At 36.5% G+C, this 26,977-nt stretch overlaps 1 protein-coding gene across 1 annotated transcript in view; it reads right to left on the bottom strand.

Annotated features, from left to right (window-relative positions):
• Positions 1–26,977, bottom strand: part of SPIDR (scaffold protein involved in DNA repair) — a 1,635,101-nt gene that overhangs the window by 573,392 nt on the left and 1,034,732 nt on the right. The window contains exon 9 of the mRNA XM_053715026.1: positions 11,537–11,750. Coding sequence (XP_053571001.1) covers positions 11,537–11,750 — 214 coding nt within the window. The remainder of the gene's footprint in view (positions 1–11,536; positions 11,751–26,977) is intronic.

Raw genomic sequence — 26,977 nt, 5'->3', positions numbered from 1 at the left:
TGGTGGAGAATTGTTAATACATATGGAAAACATAATGGGAGAAAAACAGTCTCTCATATAAACCACACCTCAATATATGGTATTTAGTGTGAGACGTATTTATAAGAATCATGAAGGAATGTTTAAAAGGAGTATGCCGATTATATCGGCTATTGGCTCCTTAGGAGAAACACTAGGCCAGTGGGTAGACGCACACCTACAACCTGTTGTACAATCATTGCCAGGATTCTTAAGGGACACTAAACATCTTTTACTATGTCTCTTAAAAAAGTTTAGATGACGAGGGAATTATACATTTGTTACTATTGATGTAGTTTCATTATATTCCTGTATCCCTCACCACCTGGGGATTAGTGCAGTCAAAAAGATGTTGGAGAAGTACTCAGATTACGACCCTAATCTACTTGAAGCAATTTCCTTTTTGTTGAATCACAATTATTTTATTTTTAATGGTGAGTTTTTTTTATCCAATTGAGGGGCATTGCAATGGTTCAGTCTTAGCCGTCGGATGAAGAGAATGCTCCGCGTCGGATGTCTTGAAGATGGACCTGCTCCGCGCCGGATGGATGAAGATAGAAGATGCTGTCTGGATGAAGACTTCTGCCCGTCTGGAGGACCACTTCGCCCGGCTTGGATGAAGACTTCTCCTGGCTTTGTTGAGGACTTCGGCCCAGTTGGATAAAGACTTCTCCCGGTAAGGTGATAGTCAAGGGGTTAGTGTTAGTTTTTTTAAGGGGGTATTGGGTGGGTTCTAGAGTAGGGTTGGTTGTGTGGGTGGTGGGTTTTAATGTTGGGGGGGGGGATTTGTAATTTTTTATACAGGTAAAAGAGCTGATTATTTTGGGGCAATGCCCCGCAAAAGGCCCTTTTAAGGGCTATTTGTAATTTAGTGTAGGGTAGGGCTTTTTTGTATTTTGGGGGGCTTTTTTATTTTGTTAGGGGGGATTAGATTAGGTGTAATTAGTTTAAAAATCTTGTAATTTGTTTATTATTTTCTGTAATTTAGTTTTTTTTTGTACTTTAGATAATTTTATTTAATTGTATTTAATTTAGGGAATTAATTTAATTATAGTGTAGTGTTAGTTGTAATTGTAACTTAGGTTAGGTTTTATTTTACAAGTAACTTTGTATTTATTTTAGCTAGGTAGTTATTAAATAGTTAATAACTATTTAGTAACTATTCTACCTAGTTAAGATAAATACAAACTTACCTGTAAAATAAAAATAAAACCTAATATAGATACAATGTAACTATTAGTTATATTGTAGCTAGCTTGGGGTTTATTTTATAGGTATTAAGTTTTAAATAGGAATTATTTAGTTAATGATAGAAATATTTATTTAGATTTATTTTAATTATATTTAAGTTAGGGGGTGTTAGGGTTAGACTTAGATTTAGGGGTTAATAACTTTAGTATAGTGGCGGCGACGTTGGGGGCGGCAGATTAGGGGTTAATAAATGTAGGTAGGGGGCGGCGATGTTAGGGACGGCAGATTAGGGGTTAATAATATTTGTTTAGGGGTTAATATGTTTATTATAGTGGTGGCGATGTCCGGTTCAGCAGATTAGGGGTTAAAAATTTTATTTTAGTGTTTGCGATGCGGGAGGGCCTCGGTTTAGGGGTTAATAGGTAGTTTATGGGTGTTAGTGTACTTTTTAGCACTTTAGTTAAGAGTTTTATGCTACGGCGTTGTAGTGTAAAACTCTTAACTACTGACTTTAAAATGCGGTACCAGGCTTGACAGGAGAGGGTCTACCACATACTTTTTGGAAGACTTGCAATACAGGCGCTATGCAAGTCCCATTGAAAAAAGAGGATATGCAATTTACGTAAAAGGATTTGAGGTATTTCCAAGTCTGGCCAAAAAAGTGAGCAATACACCTGTACCTGCAAGACTCGTAATACCAGCGGGCATTAAAATGCAGCGTTAGGACCTCTTAACGCTGCTTTTTAAACGCACAACTCGTAACCTAGCCGCTAATTTTTGGTGTTTTTGGAGTTTTCCATGTTGTTGTTAACCATGTATGCTATAGAAAATAACACAAACCAAAAAAACTTTTCTTTTAGCATTTCACTGGGAAACGTAGACTAAAAACCTATTTTATAAGTGCTTGGAAAACATTTAAATGTAACAAGTGCAAAAGACTAAAAGTGGCTTTAAATGGTTGTGGTTCTGTTGTGAAGGGGTAAAACAATTTTTATGTAACAGCTTTCATCCAAACAATATATTTTTAATTCAGTTATTTTTTAACATGCATAATAGAAAAAAAATCCTGGTTCATCTCTTTAAAAGGGATATGAAACCATTTAGACCACAATCAGCAAGAGCTACCCAGGTGCTAAACCAAAAATGGGCAGGCTCCTAAGCTTACATTAAAGCTTTTTAAATAAAGATACCAAGAGAACGAAGAAAAAATGAAAATAGGAGTAAATTAGAAAGTTGCTTAAAATTGCATGCCCTATCTGAATCATGAAAGAAAAAACTTGGGTTTCATATCCTTTTAAAGGGACAGTCTACTCCAGAATGTTATCATTTAAAAAGATAGATAATCCCTTTATTACCCATTCCCCAGTTTTGCATAACCAACACGGTTATATTAATACACTTTTTACATCTGTGATTACCTTGTATCTAAGCGTCTGCAGACTGTCCCCCATATTTCAGTTCTTTTGACAGACTTGCATTTTAGCCAATCAGTGCTGACTACTAGATAACCCCACGGGTGTGATGACAATGTTATCTATATGGCACACGTGAACTAATGCCCTCTAGCTGTAAAAACTGTGAAAATGCACTGAGATTAGAGGCGGCCCTCAAGGGCTTAGAAATTAGCTTATGTGCATACCTAGGTTTAGCTTTCAACTAAGAATACCAAGAGAACAAAGCAAATTTCATAATAAAAGTAAATTGGAAAGTTGTTTAAAATTACACGCCCTGAAAAAGTCCTCCCTGGTTCCGGAGGAGGAGCTCAGGTGTGGGGTCACATGCTGCACCTCTGCTGTTTCACCTTCCTCCAAGCTATTGGCGTGATACACGCGCCCAAACCCTTAGACCCTGGGAGGCTTGGATAGTTCTAATCCATCACTACTGGAACCATTGTAGTGCTACAACAATGCACTTATGATGCAACTAAAAGGACCTATTCTGTCCTGAAACATACTATAAATTCTGATACTCTCCCCTTTCGCTTGCTTAAGAGAGACAAGGAAATAGAAGCTGAAAGCTGGGACATTTTATTATTACAGACACATTGTATATTGCCTTCCTACAGGTGCTGTATGAGGGAGGCTCCCGTTGCTAATTAACTAATTGCACCTGCTTGTTCTGACTGCTTTGGAGGACGAGGTATGCCTATCACAGAAGCTGTCCTGGCTAAAGCTCTGAACTTAGTCTCCTGACGGGTACGCTACCTTCAGCTAGATCCGGAGGTTAACGCAGTACACTGCTCCTCTGCCTTGTTTTGTCTGGCAAGCTTAGCTGGCTGTCTGATCGCCCCCCAGCGGCTGTGGATATCCGTATCTCCGGCTACAGAAGGTGAAGGGAAGCCCTACACGAGATCCGTGAGTTCTCCTGTTTTGTCGTCTGGACTCCCCTCCCACCGGTGCTGCGTGAGGGACCAGGCTGCTGGTGTTTGACGGGCTGTCCCTGAGGCTCCGGAGCTGATTACCTTTGCTCTGCCGTGTATGGGGCCAGACCCATACTTGATTGACCGGCTTACTCGTTGGTACCCCCGCCCACGATGTTGTGAGAGGGGGGCTGACCCGGAGAGGGGCTTCTTCATTTTATCCCTGCTGTTTCAAGTGTTGAGACTCGGTAAAGTACTGAACTGTTGTTTCCAAATATTCTGTCTCAACTGTTCTTAAGCTGATATATGTTTAGGCAAATATAACAACTTGGCTATAATTTACTGGTTGCCTCTCACTGCATCCAAACTTTCTCTGTTTCTGCCCCGTTGTTTGAACTCTTTCTAAATTGGACTCCCTCCTTACTACAAATGGCGTAAGTGACTGAAAGAAGAATCAAGGTCTACGATATCTGGGCCATAAATCATATAACTGGAAGATCAAGAGGAAAAGAAAAAAAGCTTTTTTGGCTAGAAATTTATGATTTGAAATGTTTGCTATATAATTATCACTGATATAGGTGCTTTGGTAGTTTTATTGGCAGTATTATCTAAGGAGGGGCTTAGAGGGAGGCAGAAGGGAAAGGGTTAAGAGACTATCTTATAAGCAGACTATAAGGTCGCTAGCTTGTGTTACATTAACTTTATAACATAGCTTAAAATAAATTATACATGCTTTCTCTTCAGTACTAACATAAGTGGATGATATAGATCATTTTGCTATCACTGCTAAAACCTTTGTGTTATTTGTTGTCTGAGGTATAAAAATCTCTTCCCGCTCTATTATATCTTGCTAGAGTTTAAAAATACCCAATACCAAATTTCTCTAAATATATCTTAGCTACAATCAAATTAAGATAAAAAGGGGGAAAAGGAAGGGGTAGACAAGAAGGGGGGGGGGGGGTAGGAAGAGGAGGTCCAAAAGAGGGAGAGGGAAAGAAAGAAAAGGGGGGGGAAGGCCTTTGGGGGCTTACACATGAAACAATGAATTTGTTTGCAGTGGAATATCTGTTTACTTTGGTTCTCTTTAAACAGGTCTAAAAAACATAAATAGTTTAAGTGGTAGAGTATTAGCTATGTTGCCCTATTATTACCTATCTAATTTTGTTACATATGACTGTTTGAACTTCGCCTTTTTTATTGGGGTCACTTCTCTCTAAAACGCTAGAAATATTGCATACCAAGGGCATTGATATAAAAACTCTAAACAAGACATATCATATTTCCGCTAAAGGTTAAAGAATTTAAAAAAAAAAAAACCCTCAAAGTATATTTCAATTTTTTTCTTTTTCTTTTGGATTTAATTTGGTCTTGATTTAATTAATTGAGTCTATTCTCCTCTGTCTCCAATATGGCTGCCGTGCTTTATTAACACATTTTTTTCTTTTTTGTTTCACTTCTCCCACACTCCTCCTCCTCCCTTTTTTTTTTTTTTTTCTTCTTTCTCCTCCTATTTTTCTTTTATTGGGTTTTTCCCTCTTAATCACACATATAACCTTTTCGGCACTTATTACACGTATTATATTCACAAGTATATGGATAAATATTTCCACTCTCACGTTAAAACTTCACCTGCAGCCATGTCGGTCGGTTAGACAAAGGGATAAAAAACATAAATCTACTCCCGAGGCCCTAGTAGAGACACAAGTCCTTTCTCGTGACTCATTAAACCCACAAGAACTTACTGATGTACAGTCCCTAGTTTCTCAAATATCTGAGGCTCTGTTGCCTAAATTCGATTCTCTAGAAAAAGAGATTAAACAAGATATTGACCATTTAACCTCAGAAATTAAACAATTCGCTGAAAGGTTTTTGGAGGTAGAGCAAAGAGTATCTGATCTTGAAGATCTTGTTTCAAGTCAGAACGTTAAGTTGGAAACTACATCTTCTACTCTCCTTAAACTACAGCATAAAGTTGAAGATCTAGAGAATCGCGCAAGGCAAAATAACTTAAGACTAATTGGTGTCCCTGAGGGAAAACAAACAGAAGATTTCAATAAATTATTCACAGTCACGCTCCCACAACTACTACAAATTCCTGAGAGTTATCCTAAAGTAATTATAGAACGTGCACATAGGATAGGACCAGTACTATATACCAATACTAACAAGAGGCCAAGACCTATCATAGTTAAATTCTTGAATTATCAAGATAAAATTATGTTTTTGCAATCTTATCGCAAGTACCAACCCTTGTATCTTGAGGAGGCTAAAGTCCTGATGTTTCAAGACTATGCAGCAGAAACGGCGTTGAAAAGAAAGGAATTAGCTCCAATGTGCACAAAATTTATACAGTATGGGCTTCGTGCAACTATCATTCACCCTGCCAGACTTAAACTGGCGATTGATAATACTGTACATTTTTTTGATACAGCACCTGCGGCAGAAAAATTTTATTCTAATAATTGTTCCCCTGAATAAAATAAATTTATGATACAGGTGATAATAGAAACTACAGATGGTTCTTTATGGGATTCTATGTTGGTCCTTTCAGTACAGGGGTGTAGACGTTCTAGATAGGTCAGTCGTCTACTTATGTATATGTCTGGGGTCTTTTTTTTTATTTTTTTTTCTCCCTCCCTTCTCTTTTTCCCTTAATCTGTATAAATAATATACATGCATGACGGAATTAAATTTACCTCTTGGAATATAGGGGGTCTTACATCTCCTTAAGAAAATTGATACCTCCATAGCCTTCCTACAAGAAACCATTTGAAATCTGAGGAGGTTCTTAAACTTAAATCCTCTTGGGTTAAAGAGGTTTTTTCTCCCCTAGTCTGACACGTAAAGCCGGAGTTGCTATTTTACTGGCTAATAAATTTAATTATGAGGTTTTACATAAAGAATTAGATTCTGACGGGAGATATCTTATACTGAAAATTAAAATTTCTAATATTGTGTATATTTTGTATACTTTATGTAACGTATATGCTCCGAATGTTTTCAATTTATCCTTTTGGGATACTCTACAGGCGTGGCTCATGTCTTCTGCTGAGGGTTTCTTAATTATGGGTGGCGATTTCAACATGGCACCTCAATATCCTATGGATAGACTGAGACAGAACGCTCCCACAAACAAAAAGAGAATCTTGAATCAAGACTTTTTTCTAGGATTTTCAATAATTTACGAATATGTGATATATGGAGATCTCAAAATCCTGATACACGGGATTTTACATGTCTCTCAAAAGCACATAAATCACTCTCGCGTATTGATCTATTCTTGATTGACGAAAGGTTATGTAATCAAAAGGTTTCTTCCCAAATATTACCCATCTCGGTTTCCGATCATGCTCCCATATGTTTGGGGCTTAAGCCTAATATCTCTCCATTTATAAATAATCGCTTCTTTTTTCCTACCTTTTTAACTTCAGATGTTAAGTTCAGAAATTGGCTTGAACTTAAATTCGGCGAATTTCCCGTATTTAATTCCGAAAATGTGAGTTGGCCGGATTTATTTTGGGAAACTGCTAAAGCGGTGTTAAGGGGGGAAATCTTAGCATACAATATCAGGTGTACCAAGAAACAAACTGCGGGAGAACGAATTTCTCTGTGCGGTTACAAATGCCTATAATATTTACTTAATTGAAAAAAACTCTGCGGCAATGGGCTAAATATATTTCTGCACCGGGAGAGAGAGACTCATTTCTAATATACAAAACTACACAAAAAGATATTAGGTTTCAAGCAAAGCTCCATAGGTATGGAAATAAGACAGGGAAACTTTTAGCTAAACTTCTTAAACAGGATACAGGCTCTCAATTGATAGACAAACTCGCTGCGGAAGGTCAAATGCTTAGATCTCCGGAAGATCTTGTACAAATTTTTTTTTAACAATTATAAAGACATATATTCTTCTAGAATCTCCAATCTTAAGGAGCGTGAGGATTTTTGGTGCAAGATCTCTCCTTCACTAACAGACGTATCACTTCAAGATCTTTATTCTCCTATTACTGAATTAGAAGTATCTAATTCAATTAAAAAGCTTGCCCATAACAAAGCCTCTGGCCCAGACGCACTCCCTAATGAATTCTATAAGATACTTTCTTCTACTATAACACCTCATATTAATTCTTTATGTAATTATATATATGTAGAAGGGAATGAACCTACGGTTAATTTCACAGCCTCCTATATGACTTTGATATTAAAAAAGGGAAAAGATCCAACCATGAAGGAGTCCTATAGACCTATCGCTCTTATTAATACAGACTATAAATTATTAACCTCTATTTTGGCCCAACAACTCCAGTCTTTTCTTCCTTCTATTATCAATACGGATCAGGCTGGATTTATGAAGAATAGGAATTCCGCAGCTAAAATTTGTCAACTCTTACTTACCATTGATTAATTTGCGAAAGGTGAAGGCTGTAATCAGATAAGGAAAGGAACTATCTCGGATATGGCAATATTAGCGATAGACGCCGAAAAGGCCATCGATTCAGTACATCATGATCATCTCTTATTTTTGCTGGAGCGATTTGGATTAAAAGGCAATTTTATTAAATTTGTTGAAAAATTATACCAGAATGCTTCCACGAGGTTGATAGTTAATGGGCAGTTATCTTCTGACATAACTTTGTTTAGGGGAACTAGACAAGGGTGTTCCCTTTCTCCTCTTCTTTTTAATATTGCTATGGAACCTCTTGCTATCTATGTCAGACAGCATCTTGAAGGAATTAAAATAGGTAATAAGGAATTAAAAATTGCACTATATGCGGATGATATCCTCATTTATACGTCTAATACTAATATCAATACACCCAGACTTATCTCAATAATACAACAATTTGGATGCTTTGCTGGGTATAAAATTAATATAGCAAAGTCCGAATTTCTTTGGATTAATCAGACAGGGGATTTGTCTATAAACATACCTTTTTCTGTAGTTCATGACTCTTTTAGATATCTAGGCATAAACATATCTTTTAACCCAGATAATTGGTATTCTCTTAACATCACCCCAATTCTAAGTAAAGCTAAAGATACCTTTAAAAACTTATATAATTTACCTCTCTCTCTCTCCGGACGTATAGCAGCGTATAAGATGATTCTCCTTCCTAAAATACTGTATATCTTATAAAATATCCCACTGCCCTTAAATAGGAAGGATTTAGTGCTCTTTAACTCCCAACTGACTTTGTATCTATGGCAAAATAGGAGGTCTAGAATTTCACTTATGAAACTCTCCCTCACAGTAAGATATGGAGGCTTGGCTTTACCTGACCTTAAGCTCTATAATTATGCTTTTTTAGCTTGTATCGTGACTGATTGGATATTCTTAAGAGATTATGTTACAGATAATGTTCTTGAAAACAGCATGTCAAACCCTTTTTCCCTTGTTTCCCTTATTCACTCTGACACTGCTTTTATTCCGTCTGATATAAAAAAATTAAGGTCTTTATATAATCCAATATTGGTATGGAAAAAGATTTGTAACATGCTAGTTATAGAATATCGCGTGTTGAAATATGTCCCATTCTTGGGGAACCCTCAATTCCTAGCAGATCTCTCTTCTACACTTTTTTCAAAATGGAAATTGGTGGGTTTCTCTAAGGTCTATCAGATATTAGACTTCAGAAAAAATTGTATTAAGTCATTTGATACTCTTAGAATAGAATTTAACTTTTGCTTATCTCCAGGCTAGACACTATGCACTAAAACTTATAAATGATTACGGTTGGAACTGGTCCCTCGGGATTATTGAAAATTGGCTCATTCTAGTTAAAAATGGACATATGTCAATTACTCCCTGCTATTCGGTCTTGACTTCTGATAGAGGTACAATTAATTTGGACAGGATCTGTCTCAAGTGGTCTGCATTGCAGAATATAGAATTGGATTCTAAGTTACCTCATCTCTCAATTCAAGAAGCTAATCGAGTAACTCTCTCCGCTACATGGAGGGAGTCTCATCTGAAATTGCTTTATGCGTCTTACTTTACCCCAGAAAAGGGAGTCAAATGTGGAAATATAAATTTTAATGCCTGTCCTAAGTGTTCCCTCCCAGAGGCGAATCTTCTGCACATGATATGGGCCTGCCCAAAAATTAGAAACGTATGGCTCAAAGTTCAATTTTGGCTTCGTAAAATACTGAATGCTCCCCATATAACTTTGTCGGCAATGAATATAGTTTTTCTTTGTTAATATTTGGAAAATAAGCAACCTAATGTTAAAATGGTTAATCTTGCTATTTTGGCTGTTAGATATCTTATATTAAAAAAGTGGAAAATGAGGACAGTCCCTAGTATTTCGGAAATTAAAAACTGTCTTAAAAAACAATGTATTCTTGAACAACTTGACATTAGTATGGATAATGAGGAAAATATTACGAGGTTCTTTACCTCTGAAATTGAATATTTAACATATCATTTTCGAAATTCTGATTTGATTCTATTAGGATTATGGTAAATAATCCACTCCCTTTTTCCCTCCCCCCCCCCCCCCTTGTATGTAAGCATATATTGCCTGTTTTTTCTCTTTTTGTTTGCACCCCGTTCGGGTTAAAGTTTACTTTTTCTTAGTTCAGTACTGTGCAGATGAAATTGAAAGACTAGAATTCCTATGGAAGATGTAAACACATATTGTCTGTCTTCTCTTTTTTGTTTGCACCCCGTCGGGGTTAAAGCTTACTTTTTTTTTGTTGTATATATGTTTTGCACATTGTTGTTTATAAATAAAGATTTTTTTAAAAAAATACACGCCCTTTCTGATTCATGATGGTTTAATTTTGACTAGACTGTCCATTTAAAGTCAATATTTTGACCCGTAAACATATGCAAATCTGACAGAAAATGGCAGATTATCATTCAGAAAATCAGAAAAGAGAATTTATCTAGATTTTAGGATTGTGCACAATTAAATGATGGAGAGACCAGTTAGTAAAATACTATACTACGTATTACAGCAGTGGAAAGAATGTTAATAAGAGTCTTGTGACTGATACCAGCCTAGTGTAGTAAAGAAAAGGATGAACAAGTAATATTTCTTGTCTACAAAAGGGACACTGTAATGTAAAAATGTCTACCCTTTAATATGTTCCATTTTGCCTGCTGGAGTGTATTAAATTGTTAACAAGTAGCTGATTTACCTTTGTTTTTAAATAGCTGCTTTTGCCTACTAACTTTACATTTATACTGAAACAAGAAGGAACCGGAGGAATCAACCAGCCAGTGAGTGGGTGGGGGTTGCTCAGAGCGTAGTTGAAAGGGTGCTCCTGTAGCATCTGTTAATGCAATAAACTTATATCAACTGCTTAAGTATGTTGTCCCTTTAAGGTGCAGTACAGCTCTATCTTGCAGCAAAAATGAATAGATACAATTAAAATATTTGTAATTGCAACAGAAAGTGAGGAATTATTAAAGGGACAGTCAAGTCCAAAAAAAACTTTCATGGTTCAGATAGGGCATGTAATTTTAAACAAATTCGAATTTACTTTTATCACCAATTTTGCTTTGTTCTCTTGGTATTCTTAGTTGAAAGCTAAACCTAGGAGGTCCATATGCTAATTTCTTAGACCTAGAAGGCCTCCTTGAAGGCCTCCTCTAATCTGAATGCATTTTGACAGTTTTTCACCAATAGAGGGCATTAGTTTATGTATTTCATAAAGATAACATTGAGCTCATGTGTGTGAATTTACCGGGGAGTGAGCACTGATTGGCTAAAATACAAGTCTGTCAAAAGAACTGAAATAAGGGGGCAGTCTGCAGAGGCTTAGTTACAAGGTAATCAGAAAGGTAAAACGTGTATTATTATAATTATGTGAGTTATGCAAATCTGGGGAATGGGTAATTAAGGGATTATCTATCTTTTAAAACAACAAAAATTCTGGTGTTGACTGTCCCTTTAAACAAGTAAACAAAATGCTATATATCATGATTTGTACTTTTAACCCAACAACAACAAAACTCACCTGCCGATTCACTACAGAGTCAGAATGACATTTAAATCCAATGTCATTAATCTTAAATATCCAAGACAATGATACAGGTTTTCTTTTTACAGTTGATACCTCAGAACAGTATGTTCTCTTTTTTGCTTCCTCGTTCTGATTCAAAATATTTTTTTGGCTAAAGTGTGTGTTCAAGATGACAGATATGTTTTCATTTTGAAGAGTAAGCTTTTGCCTGAAGGGAAAAAAACAAAACTCTCTTACTCTGCTGATTTAAATAATCGTTAACACAGAAAGATGAACTTTATGAGTAAAGATTAAAAGTCACATTTAATGAAGAAGTGCAAATTATGATGGCAGTTCATTCACAAAACAACAAAAAGATATTTTCAATTATTTTACAAGAGAGGGAAAGGGGATGGGAAAAGAAGGGATTATTAATCACTCTTTCCTAATTTCAGTATAAGTATGCTGTGTAGATTCAGCTATATAATTACTGATTACAATATAATGTATTGATCTGCTGTAATAACTCAGCTAAATAATTCAGTAATTATTGTTTAAAAAATAACCTTTATTGTTTACATTTAAGAAATTAAGGTGAAATTCTAATCACCAATAGCTACCCCCACTTATTCAAAACTCCATGCAATTAGAACTAGAACTGCTGCAAGCTACCCCCTGTATTCCTGGCTGATAGCTGGAATCGCTGGCTTCAGGTGCCAGGGGTAGCTAAATACAGCGTTCTGGAATAAAATCAAAGAAAGAGAAATGATTCTCAATATGTATCGCACACAAACGCGTTTTGGCCATTACACCTCTGCCTTTCTCAATGTGAATGAGATTTTTTTGACAAGCCAAATGTCCGTACTCGCCTCCTTTTAAATTCATCTATGCCGATATTCAACCAATAGAAAGTCATTTTCAATAAACGCCCCTGGGTAGCCATTCATAGCTATTGTTTTCTACTGACATGTCATTGGTCGTAGTGCTGAGTGATTGGACCACGTAACAGTCCTCTATAGCCACTCAATACTTGCTTAGATACGCCTTCATGTTAAATGGTTATGACTGGCTGTAGTAGTGTTCACACTACTTCATAGGGGTTACATGTGATATATATATGACAGTGATCAGAAATAGCAAAAAAACATAATTTATGTAAGAACTTACCTGATAAATTCATTTCTTTCATATTGGCAAGAGTCCATGAGCTAGTGATGTATGGGATATACAATCCTACCAGGAGGGGCAAAGTTTCCCAAACCTCAAAATGCCTATAAATACACCCCTCACCACACTCACAATTCAGTTTAAGTAATAGCCAAGCAGTGGGGTGATAAAGAAAGGAGTAAAAAGCATCAACAAAAGAAATTTGGAAATAATTGTGCTTTATACAAAAAAATCATAACCACCATAAAAAGGGTGGGCCTCATGGACTCTTGCCAATAAGAAAGAAATTAATTTATCAGGTAAGTTCTTACATAAATTATGTTTTCTTTCATGTAATTGGCAAGAGTCCATGAGCTAGTGACGTATGGGATAGCAATACCCAAGATGTGGAACTCCACGCAAGAGTCACTAGAGAGGGAGGGATAAAAATAAAAACAGCCATTTTCCACTGAAAAAATTAATCCACAACCCAAAAAAATAAGTTTATTCTCATAAATGAAAGAAAAAAACTTAAAGGGACAGTCAAGTATAAATTAAACTTTCATTATTCAGATAGGACTTTTAATTTTAATTAACTTTCCAATTTACTTTTATCATCAAATTTGCTTTTTTCTCTTGGTATTCTTAGTTTAAACTAAACATAGGTAGGCTCATATGCTAATTTCTAAGCCTTTGAGGGCTGCCTCTTATCACATGCTTTTTAAATCTCTTTTCAACATAAAGAGACAGAAAGTACACGTGGGCTATATAGATAACACTGTGTTCAGGCACAGAAAGTTATTTAAGATCTAGCACAATACAATGCTAAATTTAAGACAATAGATAATAAACAGTCACAGTTATGTGATCAGGGGGCTGGAAGAAGGTTCCTAGATACAAGGTAATCACAAAGGTAAAAAGTACATTAATATAACTGTGTTGGTTATGCAAAACTGGGGAATGAGTAATAAAGGGATTATCTATCTTTTAAAACAATAACAATTCTATGGTTGACTGTCCCTTTAAATCAAAAGCAGAAGAATTAAACTGAAACAGCTGCCTGAAGAACTTCTCTACCAAAAACTGCTTCTGAAGAAGCAAATACATCAAAACGGTAGAATTTAGTAAATGTATGCAAAGAGGACCAAGTTGCCGCTTTGCAAATCTGATCAACTGAAGCTTCATTCTTAAAGGCCCACGAAGTAGAGACTAATCTAGTAGAATGAGCTGTAATTCTCTGAGGCGGGGCCTGACCCGACTCCAAATAAGCTTGATGAATCAAAAGTTTCAACCAAGAAGCCAAGGAAATAGCAGAAGCCTTCTGACCTCTCCTAGGACCAGAAAATAAAACAAATAGACTGGAAGTCTTCCTGAAATCTTTAGTGGCTTCCACATAATATTTCAAAGCTCTTACCACATCCAAAGAATGTAAGGATCTTTCCAAAGAATTCTTAGGACACAAGGAAGGGGCAACAATTTCTCTACTAATGTTGTTAGAATTCACAACCTTAGGTATAAATTGAAAAGAAGTCCGCAAAACTGCCTTATCCTGATGAAAGATCAGAAAAGGAGACTCACAAGAAAGAGCAGATAGCTCAGAAACTCTTCTAGCAGAAGAGATAGCCAAAAGGAACAACACTTTCCAAGAACGTAGTTTAATGTCCAAAGAATGCATAGGCTCAAATGGAGGAGCCTGTAAAGCCTTCAAAACCAAATTAAGACTCCGAGGAGAAATTGATTTAATGACAGGCTTAATACGAACAGTGAATATCAGGAAGTATAGCAATCTTTCTGTGAAATAAAATAGAAAGAGCAGAGATTTGTCCCTTCAAGGAACTTGCAGACAAACCCTTATCCAAACCATCCTGAAGAAACTAAAAAATTCTAGGAATTCTAAAAGAATGCCAAGAAAATTTATGAGAAGAACACCATGAAATGTAAGTCTTCCAAACTCTATAATAAATCTTTCTAGAGACAGATTTACGAGCTTGTAACATAGTATTAATCACTGAGTCAGAGAAACCTCTATGACTTAGTACTAAGCGTTCTATTTCCATACCTTCAAATTTAAATGATTTGAGATCCTGATGGAAAAACGGACCTTGAGACAGTAGGTCCAGCCTTAACAGAAGTGGCCAAGGCTGACAACTGGACATCCGAACCAGATCTGCATACCAAAACCTGTGTGGCCATGCTGGAGCCACCAGCAACACAAATGATTGTTCCATGATGATTTTGGAGATCACTCTTGGAAGGAGAACTAGAGGCGGGAAGATATAAACAGGTTGATAACACCAAGGAAGTGTCAGCGCATCCACTGCTTCCGCCTGAACATCCCTGGACCTGGACAGGTATCTGGGAAGTTTCTTGTTTAGATGAGAGGCCATGAGATCTATCTCTGGAAGACCCCACATCTGAACAATCTGAGAAAACACATCTGGATGGAGAGACCATTCCCCTGAATGTAAAGTCTGACGGCTAAGATAATCCACCTCCCAATTGTCTACACCTGGGATATGCACCGCAGAGATTAGACAGGAGCTGGATTCCGCCCAAGCAAGTATCCAAGATACTTCTTTCATAGCTTGTGGACTGTGAGTCCCACCCTGATGATTGACATATGTCACTGTTGTGATATTGTCTGTCTGAAAACAAATGAACGGTTCTCTCTTAACAGAGGCCAAAACTGAGCTCTGAGAATTGCACAGAGTTCTAAAATATTTATTGGTAATCTCGCCTCTTGAGATTTCCAAATTCCTTGTGCTGTCAGAGATCCCCAAACAGCTCCCCAACCTGAAAGACTCGCATCTGTTGTGATCACAGTCCAGGTTGGTCAAACAAAAGAAGCCCCTTGAACTAAACGATGGTGATCTATCAGAGAGTGTCGTACATTGGGATTTAAGGATATTAATTGTGATATCTTTGTATAATCCCTGCACCATTGGTTCAGCATACAAAGCTGCAGAGGTCTCATCTGAAAACGAGCAAAGGGGATCGCGTCCGATGCTGCAGTCATGAGACCTAAAACTTCCATGCACATAGCCACTGAAGGGAATGACTGAGACTGAAGGTGCCGGCAGGCTGCAACCAATTTTAAACGTCATGGACACTGAATCGATCTGGAAGCCTAAAAAGGTGACCCTTGTCTGAGGAATCAAGAAACTTTTTGGTAAATTGATCCTCCAACCATGTTTCCGAAGAAACAACACTAGTAAGATTCTGCAGAACGTAAAGACTGAGCTAGTACCAAGATATCGTCCAAATAAGGAAACGTCGAAATACCCTGTTCTCTGATTACAGAGAGTAGGGCACCTAGAACCTTTGAAAAGATTCTTGGAGCTGTTGTTAGGCCAAATGGAAGAGTAACAAATTGGTAATGCTTGTCTAGAAAAGAGAATCTCAGGAACTGATAATGTTCTGGATGAATTGGAATATGAAGGTATGCATCCTGCAAATCTATTGTGGACATATAATGTCCTTGCTGAACAAAAGGCAGAATAGTCCTTATAGTCACCATCTTGAAAGTTGGTACTCTTACATAACGATTAAAAATTTTCAGATCCAGAACTGGTCTGAATAAATTTTCCTTCTTTGGGACAATGAATAGATTTGAATAAAACCCCAAACCTTGTTCCTGAAAAGGAACTGGCATGACCCCTAAAGACTCCAGGTCTGAAACACACTTCAGGAAAGCCTGAGCTATTACTGGATTTGCTGGGATACGTGAGAAAAAATCTTCTCACAGGAGGTCTTACTCTGAATCCTATTCGATACCCTTGAGAGACAATGCTCTGAATCCATTGATTTTGGACAGAATTTATCCAAATAGCCTTGAAAAACCTTAATCTGCCCCCTACCAGCTGAGCTGGAATAAGGGCCGCACCTTCATGCAGACTTAGGGGCTGACTTTGGTTTCTTAAATGGCTTGGATTTATTCCAATTTGAGGAAGGCTTCCAATTGGAAACAGATTCCTTGGGGGAAGGATTGAGTTTTTGTTCCTTATTTTGACGAAAGGAACGAAAACGGTTAGAAGCCTTAGATTTAACCTTAGGTTTTTTTATCCTGAGGCAGAAAAACTCCCTTTCCCCCGGTGACAGTTGAAATAATAGAATCCAACTGAGAACCAAATAAATTATTACCTTGGAAAGAAAGAGATAGTAATCTAGATTTAGATGTCATATCAGCAGTCCAAGATTTAAGCCACAAAGCTCTTCTATCTAATTTAGCTAAAGACATGGATCTAACATCAATTTTGATAATATCAAAAATGGCATCACAAATAAAATGATTAGCATATTGCAGTAAGTGAATAATGCTAGATATGTCAGAATCCAATTTTTGTTGCGCTAAATTCTCCAACCAGAAAGTTGATGCAGCCGCAACATCAGCCAAAGAAATTGCAGGTCTGAGAAGATGACCTGAATATAAATAGGCCTTCCTTAGATAAGATTCAAGCTTCCTATCTAAAGGATCCTTAAAGGAAGTACTATCTTCCATAGGAATAGTGGTACGTTTAGCAAGAGTAGAAATAGCCCCATCAACTTTGGGGATTTTTTCCCAAAACTCTATAGATTTTGCTGGTAAAGGATACAATTTTTTAAACCTTGAAGAAGGAATAAAAGAAGTACCTGGCTTATTCCATTCCTTAGAAATCATATCAGAAATAGCCTCAGGAATAGGAAAAACCCCTGGAGAAACCACAGGAGGTTTAAAAACAGCATTTAAACGTTTATTAGACTGAACGTCAAGAGGACTGGTTACCTCAATATCCAAAGTAATTATCACTTCTTTTAATAAAGAACGCATATACTCTATTTTAAATAAATAAGTAGATTTGTCAGTGTCAATGTCTGAGGAAGGATCATCTGAATCAGATAGATCCTCATCAGAGGAGGATAAATTATTATGTTGTCGGTCATTTGAAATTTCATCAACTAAATGAGAAGTTTTAAAAGAACACTTGCTACCCACAGTAAAATTTGGAGGATGTTCCATCATGCTGTGGAACTGTGTGGCCAGTGCCAGTACTGGGAATCTTGTTAAAGTTGAGGGTTGCATGGATTCCACTCAATATCAGCAGAAAGTTGAAGTTACGCCGGGGCTGGATATTTCTACAAAACAACTGCATACAACTGTGTGTGTGTGTATATATATATATATATATATATATATATATAAAAATGTTAATTAGTGTCAATCGCTGGGGCACTGTATATTTCTTTTTAAGACAGACCCCTAAAGTTGACCATAACATTTTGCAGTTCTATTTTTCATTGCCTGGCAAAATAATAATCAAACAGCACAAACAGTTGGAAGACATCATGATGTTTTCTAGCTTGAAGCTAGTATAGTGCATAAAACAAAAGGAATGTTAGTAAACTTAGACTAGTCCTGCAGTCTTTCAGTTCATTTTAATTCATGTGACATTTAAATAGCTACTCTTGTTTGGAAGGAAAATTCCTTTCTTACTAACAAATACAGAATAACAACAACATTAGATCATCACCTTAGTCAAAAAAATAATCTTGCAGTTAAGATAAAGCAAGGACAGTTTGCTTTGCTATATTTGTTTTGTGTGAAGAGTCCAACGGTTCTCAAAGGGTGACTTACAGGTACAAAAATCAAATGATTTAAAAGGTACAAACATAGTTAAAGGGGCAGTATACTATAAAATAGTTTTTCCCTTAATGTGTTTCCAATTACTTTTTTTACCAGCTGCAGAGTATAACATTTTTGAGATTTGCTTTTTTAAGGTTTATTTGTGTATATGAATTAGCTGATTTTGTGCCACAACCTAATAAAATGTGTTGAGCTTGTAGGTATAATCAGATCTCATTACTTTATCACATTGTGTGCATATAAAACACACAAGAAAGGAGCGCCCTATATAAAATAGAATAGAAACAAAGGAATTGCAAAAAAACTTTTAGAATAAAGGATATGTATTTTATCTTCAAATGAGTCCAGGAGATCAGTCCTCCTAATAAGGCAATATCCTTTTACGATACTGGAATCAAAAAGAGTTAGTTGTAGTCTCTCAATTACACAGTCCTGGTACCAGATCAAACTAAGTAAAAACAAAAGAGGGGATACAGGGGCGCAGACTCCTCTAAGCGTAGTAAGTTTAAAAAGTGAACAAATATTTATTAAAGCAAACAACAAATGGAGACTCACGTGTTCAAACCTCAAACTACTATGAGGTATGATAAAAGCATATGAATAAATAAAACATCAGTGGCTCTCACGGTTCTACTGTAGTGTCTACCGCAGTGTCCCAGAACCGTTCTCCTGATATCCAAAAGTTCAGATGTCCAGACTTGGAACGTCTTTGCTGGGCACCTCCAAACTGTAGATTCCATTAAAGAGAGTCTCGCAAACAGCGTATCGTAGGAGGCTTCCTACTTCGTCTTACCTCTGACGAAGTAGAAAGCCTCCTACGAAACGCTGTTTGCGAGAACCTTTAACACAATCTACAGTTTGGAGGTGCCCAGCAGACACGTTGTTGTTTTAAATAAATAAATATAGACAATTATTTGCTTTTCAGAACACAAAAAAACAAGCCAAAGACACAGGCAGAAATGATTGTGACTTACAGGTAATTGTTGATAATTTTATTTAAAGACACACACAAACAGATTATATATATATATTTATTAAAAAGTTTGGATTTCGGAATAAGTTTGGATCTTGTAATTCCAGATTTGGGGATTTGTACATGTATTTATTTCCCTTTTTGGAAAAGGAATGTTTATAAATTACAGAGACAACTAAGGATAAAGGATTTTTTTAAAGACAAATCGCAAGCCAGTATTTGCAAATTCAAATCCCCAAGTAATTTTGATTCAGTTAATCATAATCCTTCCATAAAAAGCTTTACTCGAATGGTCACAAACTCTTTTGAACAAAATACACCTGATAGATGTTTCTCTATCCTTAATAAGGAAGAAAAAAGAGCCCTACAAAGCTTAAAGGATGATTATTCCATTATCATCCATGCGGCTGATAAAGGGGGATCAATAGTAATTCAGAATTACTCTGATTATCATAATGAAGCCTACAGGCAACTATCAGACAATACCACCTATTGTAAACTGCGAGGTAACCCCACAATGTCTTTAAAAAAATCTTTAGACCTCATTTTAAAATGTGGTTTTGAGGCAGGTATGATTAATGAGGGTGAATATGAATTTTTGACTGTCTCCTTTCCTGTCACTCCAGTTCTATATTTACTCCCCAAAATTCACAAGACTTTGATTAATCCCCCGGGCAGACCTATTGTGTCTGCTAGGAGCTCACTATATTCAAAGGTGGCAGAATTTGTTGATAACCATCTACAGCCTGTAGTCAAGGAATCATTTTCCTATCTCTTAGATTCTCCTTCCCTGATTGGAAGGTTGTTAGATTTGGATTGGTTGGATGCGAGTGATCTATTGGTCATCATGGATGTTGACAGTCTGTACACCGTTATCCCAAATGTGTGGGGGGGGTGCAGGCTGTCAAGTCCATGGTACTCTTATCGTTGGCATATGTGGGACCCCCCATAGAGTTCTTGCTTGAATTACTCACCTTTTGTCTGGAAAATAATTATTTTAAATTTGAAAAGGAATATTTTCTTCAAATAGCAGGGACTGCTATGGGATCGAATATGGCTCCCGCATATGCCAACATCTACATGTTGTGGTATGAAACATTTATCATGGATACCTTGTCTGTACCTAACATAAGGTTTTATGTTAGATACATTGACAATATGTTTTTGGTATGGAGGGGTACACCATACTCACTTAAGAATTGGATTAACGGTTTGAATGAGTTGGAGTCACCAATTTGCTTTAAATATGAGTTTAACACTACTACCATTCTTTTTTTAGACCTTAATATTTCTAAATATTCAGTTGATGAGGGTTTTAGGTTTGCTACATCATTGTATTCTAAACCAACTGATAAAAACTCTTTACTTTTATTGAGCAGTTTTCATCCTGAACATCAAAAAAAGAGTGTGATTTCCTCACAGCTCATGCGAGTAGCACGCAATAACACACTCACAGAGACTAGAGATACCCAAGAAATTGAAATGAAGTTGAAACTGAAGGAGAGAGGCTACAGAACGTCGGACATTGATAAGATACAAGAAAAAATTTCACAACATGATCAGAGGGCACTCTTAACTAAAACAAGGAATGAGAATGATACCACCAATAAAGTGAATCTCATTACTACATTTACCCCTCTACATAAGACACTTGAAAAATCCATTCGGACCAATTGGAATGTAGTGAAGACTGACAGGTCACTCCCATTTACTCAAACGGACGCACCCCGCATTGTTTACAAGAGGGCTCCGAATTTAAAGGATATTCTGATTCATAACGATCCAGTGAAATGTTATCAGAAAGATACCTGGTTAGATATCAGAAGGAAAATGGGTTGTTTTAAGTGTGGAGACTGTACCACTTGTAACAGCATGTTGACGGGTACCCAATTTCATCATCCCCGAACGGGGATAGGTTATAAAATCTTTCAAAGATTGACCTGTACAACTAGTTTTGTGGTGTATATCTTGACGTGTCCGTGTTCTCTAGTGTATGTAGGAAAGACCTCTACTACATTCAGAGAGAGGATGGCTAATCATCGCCATGCGATAAGGGCGGCTATAGACAAACAAAAATCAGATCAACCTGTAGATAGGCATTTTTTGCTAGCAGGACATACTGCAGCCAGCCTAAGGACCATGATAATTGACTATGTGCCACCACTGAGTCGAGGTGGTGATAGGCACAAGAAGCTCTTACAGTTGGAGGCTTCATGGATTTATCGTTTGGATACAGTAGCCCTAAGAGGGTTGAATGTCCAGTTGGATTATAAGGTGTTCCTTTAGCCTGATATGGCTATGATTAGACGATCTAGGTCCAATCCTAATCGAGCATTAAATAAATATGATCCTTGTTTGAAGATGGACTACTACAAAATTTGAATATATCAGAATATGGGAATATAACAGAAGAGTGTGTTATCTGCCTTTAATGGTTTCTACCATGCTGTGTCAGACACAATGACATTTTGTTTCTAACTTGTTTAGTGTATATATAAGTGTTTATAGTCTTGTCTGTAATATATTGACAGACTCGAAGTATGTATATATTTACATTTTTTAATCTATGTGATTGCACTGTGGAGGGGTGATTTTTTTAGATTGGTCCGGTTTCAGTCATGCTGTTGTGTTTCACTGCTGTAGTAATTCAAGGATCACGTAGCTGCTACTCGTCATGAGTGGGAAAGGCTATGTTAATTAGCCATGTGCACTGCGGAGAAGCGTCTGAAGCACGTCGGAAAATGCATGGTGTAATCACATGGGGTTGGCTGACCCGGAAATGAATAACACATTAAGATATGATACATTTACAGGTTCTAAGTATAGATATATATACATTTTTAATAAATGCGATCGCACTGTGGAGGTGTGATGTTTTAAGATTGGTCCGGGTTCAGTCACGCTGTAGTATTTCACTGTTGTAACAATTCAAGGATGACGTAACTGCTACTCGTCATGAATGGGAGATGCTATGTTAATTAGCCATGTGTTTTGTGGGGAAGTGTCTGAAGCACGTCGGTATCTAAACGGTGTAATCACATGGTGTTGGCTGACCCGGAAATGTAGAACACATTAGGGTAAAAATAGGGAACGGGTGTGTGTTGTTGTTAGGGAAGATTTGCACATTTTGATATTACCCATTGAAAAAGGTACCAGCTGGGTACCGAAACGTTTGGGGTTTTCATGCGATGATGAATTGATGAGATTATGAATAAAAGGCATCATTCTCAAGACCGGTGAGTGCAGCGTTTTTTCTTCTGCAGAGGATTAAAGGACATATATATATATATATATATATATATATATATATATATATATATATTTATTAAAAAGTTTGGATTTCGGAATAAGTTTGTCTCTCAGAATCATTATCAAAGTGCAAGTTTCTCACCTTTGTGTACAAGTATATCCCTATTTTTTACATGCATTTAGCCCTTTTCAGTTCAATGAGAAACTTCTGTCTCAAATCCCTTTTTGTTTTTACATTTTGCTTCACAGCACACAGTATTTATATCTTTGGTCTCTTTACATATGTCCTGCGTGTTATGTTTCTTCAGTGATTTGGGGTTATATTAGCTGTCTTTGATGACAAGACAAAAACAGATGGCTTAGTGGCCCATGTAGACACTTTTCCATAAAACCACAGTAACCTGTCTAGAGTGATAAAAAAGGAAGCTCATTACCTATGACTGAAATAGTATAATGTCTTAAGTGAGAATGAAAGAACTTTGACAAATGACTATGGGTTTCTAAGGCCTAACAAAAAGCATGTGTACTATGGCGATGTCAAATTCAAAATGTGTGCATAGTAATCCCCCAATTCAGCTAACTTTCATATTATTATTATTATTAATAATATTAATAATAATAATTAAAGCACTTTACACTGTGAATAATCTTCAATTTCATTTGATAAAACTCATTTTATTTAATAAAAACATAGATGCATTTATGATCTAAATTTCATAGTTGTAGATTGTGTTAAAGGGGCAGTAAAAGTAAAAATAAAACTGTTAGAGCATGCAATTTTAACCAACTTTCAGATTTAATTTATATTGTGAATTTGCTTTCTTCCTTTGGTATCCTTTGTTGAAGACTAAACCAAGCTAGGCTGCTAGGAACTTAGGACTGTGCATATGTCTTTAGCAGCAGTATTTGCAACTAAGTATAACATCGCTATAAACAATGTTGCAAACACTGCTGCCAGATGGCTAAAGACACATGCACACTCCTGAGCTCACCTAGGATTTCTCTTTAACAAAGGATACAAGAGAAAAAAGCCACATTTTTAATAGTAGTAAATTGGAATGTTTAAAAATTAATTTTCTATCCAAAGTATTTGTTTAATTTTGACTTTACTGCCCCTTTTAAAAGGCTTTGCTGACAAACTATAAAATGAACTAAAAGGTATATAATAAAAATGATGTTAATGGAAACAAATGAATGCGTTGTGAGTGCCTGATCTGTGATTCAACTTTTGTTCTGTTCAGACACACAATGTATTTAGCTTTAATCATACAGTGTTAAACACATCACACATTGTGACATTAACTGAGTGTTAAACACATATTATAAATGGTGACATCAATTTTCAATGGATTGCATGTTTTTTAAGGTTAGTATTTCTACTTATTTTTTAATTGCAAATGGTTAAACTTGAACACATGTAGGTATTCTACAATCAGTTTATACTAGAATACAGATTTGAGTTAACTAATAAATGCTCTTCTTTAGAAAACATAATTCACAAGAAAAATTAGCTAAATATCGAAGCATGCAAATTATTACAGTTTCTGCCAAAGAAAAGCAGAGACAGACAGCAAATACAGCCTAGCTGCCAAAATGTAATTAGACACATGTTTACAATAGACTTTCTTGATTACTACCGTATGTGGTTCTGTGTTTAACACCCTTTCACTACTGAATTAAATAGACACATCTATGGAAAAACTTTTTTTAATATGATTGCAAACATTAAAGAAAGGTGCAAGCTATATATTAGGTTAAAGTGTCAGAAAATCCAAATTTCTATTTTCTGATTCAGATAGGGCTACCATTTTAAATACCTTTCCAATTCAAATGTTTTCAGTATTTTTGGTATGCTCTGTTGAAAAGCATGAAGGTAAGCTGAGTGTGCACTTTTTCCTGCCATGTTGTGCCCCAGTCATGTGCACACTACCTATGTAGATATCTCTTCCATCAAGAATAGCATTAAAACAAAGCAAATTTGATATTAGAAGCAAACTGAAAACATTCTGAAGGTTATATTCTTTTAAATTGATCACTTATAGTCCACTTAGTAGTCTAGTGATGATTTTTTTTTAAAAAAATTCAAATTTGTTTCAAAAGACTGGCGACAATGCAGGCAATCAAATTCTAATGAATAGGAGTGCACTACCAGTTGCTTACTAACACCGGTGAAAGAGATGCACATACAGAAAACATAATTTATTCTTATCTAAAAATTCCTATTTTTTTGGTGGTGAGAGTCCATGATTCATTGGGAACTCATCACCTGGCTACCAGATGGCAAACACACAAATGTTAAGCTATAAGCTTAAGGATAGAAAAGTGCGCCTATAAGGCTAAAAGCATCAAAACACCTATTAGAAAGTATAAGTATATGTTTAATTGAATACTATATAGCAGCAGATTAAAAAAAAAAAAAGGGACGTCTCCCTATATTATAAAAACCAAACAAATGGATTATAGCCAATATGTAAAACAATGTCTCAATGTTTAAAAGCAAGTGGCATCGAACAATAAATAGAAAGTTTGCAAACTGTATATAACATCAAGAATTATAAACAAAACAATTTAGCGAAATCTCGGCTAGATCATGGGTCTGACATAAAGCACAGCATCCAGTAGTTGTATAGCGTGTGTGAATTACACGGGACGGTAATTAATACAGAGAAAGAGAGGAACACTCGTTAGTGAGACTCTCGTGTGGATTGTCTAATACAGTAGCCAGAGTTCACATAAGGCGTATAAGTTATATAGGGTGACAATGTCCAGAAAGCACTTCGGGTATTACAGTGTAGTACTTTACCGTATTCAGGTGGTAAGTCTCGGTCAAATCTTGGACCGTTAATGCGGCTACAGCCACTCTCCAAAAATATTCTCTGCAAACCTACTCACGTGTCGGACGGCGTCTGACGTCACACCTTATTCCTCGTATTCAAAGATGTGTTACTGCACGTTGCCAAACAGCTGTTTGGAGACTTCCACTTGGTAACTTTGTTATCCAATGAGGTATATGTTCAGCCCTTAGAAGTATCTTATGGGCTCACAACGTCAAAAGGATATATAGATTCTTCCTCACTTCCAATGTAGCAATTCGAAGATTAACCCGGGTTAAAGATGCTGTACAGGAGATGCTTCAGATAAAAGCTGCAATGTCACTTAAACAAGCGACGCGTTTCGCTTTAAAGGAACGTATACCACCTTAAGAGAAAAGAAGGTGCAACCTATCAGTCAACCTGCAAACCTATCACACAAGAACGCATCCTTTATAAGAGTTTGAGCTGCATGTCACAAACATCTTGATAAAGCCCAAGAGAGGGCGAAACACGTCGCTTGTTTAAGTGACATTGCAGCTTTTATCTGAAGCATCTCCTGTACAGCATCTTTAACCCGTGTTAATCTTCAAATTGCTACATTGGAAGTGAGGAAGAATCTATATATCCTTTTGACGTTGTGAGCCCATAAGATACTTCTAAGGGCTGAACATATACCTCATTGGATAACAAAGTTACCAAGTGGAAGTCTCCAAACAGCTGTTTGGCAACGCGCAGTAACACATCTTTGAATACGAGGAATAAGGTGTGACGTCAGACGCCGTCCGACACGTGAGTAAGTTTGCAGAGAATATTTTTGGAGAGCGGCTGTAGCCGCATTAACGGTCCAAGATTTGACCGAGACTTACCACCTGAATACGGTAAAGTACTACACTGTAATACCCAAAGTGCTTTCTGGACATTGTCACCCTATATAACTTATACGCCTTATGTGAACTCTGGCTACTGTATTAGACAATCCACACAAGAGTCTCACTAACAAGTGTTCCTCTCTTTCTCTGTATTAATTACCGTACCATGTAATTCACACACGCTATACAACTACTGGACGCTGTGCTTTATGTCAGACCCATGATCTAGCGGAGATTTCGCTAAATTGTTTTGTTTATAATTCTTGATGTTATATACAGGGAGTGCAGAATTATTAGGCAAGTTGTATTTTTGAGGATTAATTTTATTATTGAACAACAACCATGTTCTCAATGAACCCAAAAAACTCATTAATATCAAAGCTGAATAGTTTTGGAAGTAGTTTTTAGTTTGTTTTTAGTTATAGCTATTTTAGGGGGATATCTGTGTGTGCAGGTGACTATTACTGTGCATAATTATTAGGCAACTTAACAAAAAACAAATATATACCCATTTCAATTATTTATTTTTACCAGTGAAACCAATATAACATCTCAACATTCACAAATATACATTTCTGACATTCAAAAACAAAACAAAAACAAATCAGTGACCAATATAGCCACCTTTCTTTGCAAGGACACTCAAAAGCCTGCCATCCATGGATTCTGTCAGTGTTTTGATCTGTTCACCATCAACATTGCGTGCAGCAGCAACCACAGCCTCCCAGACACTGTTCAGAGAGGTGTACTGTTTTCCCTCCTTGTAAATCTCACATTTGATGATGG

This window comes from Bombina bombina, chromosome 5, assembly GCF_027579735.1.
Source record: "Bombina bombina isolate aBomBom1 chromosome 5, aBomBom1.pri, whole genome shotgun sequence".
NCBI classification, from domain to species: Eukaryota; Metazoa; Chordata; class Amphibia; order Anura; family Bombinatoridae; genus Bombina; species Bombina bombina.
Note: the sequence above shows the minus strand (reverse complement) of the source record. Positions and strands in the feature narration are given on the sequence as shown.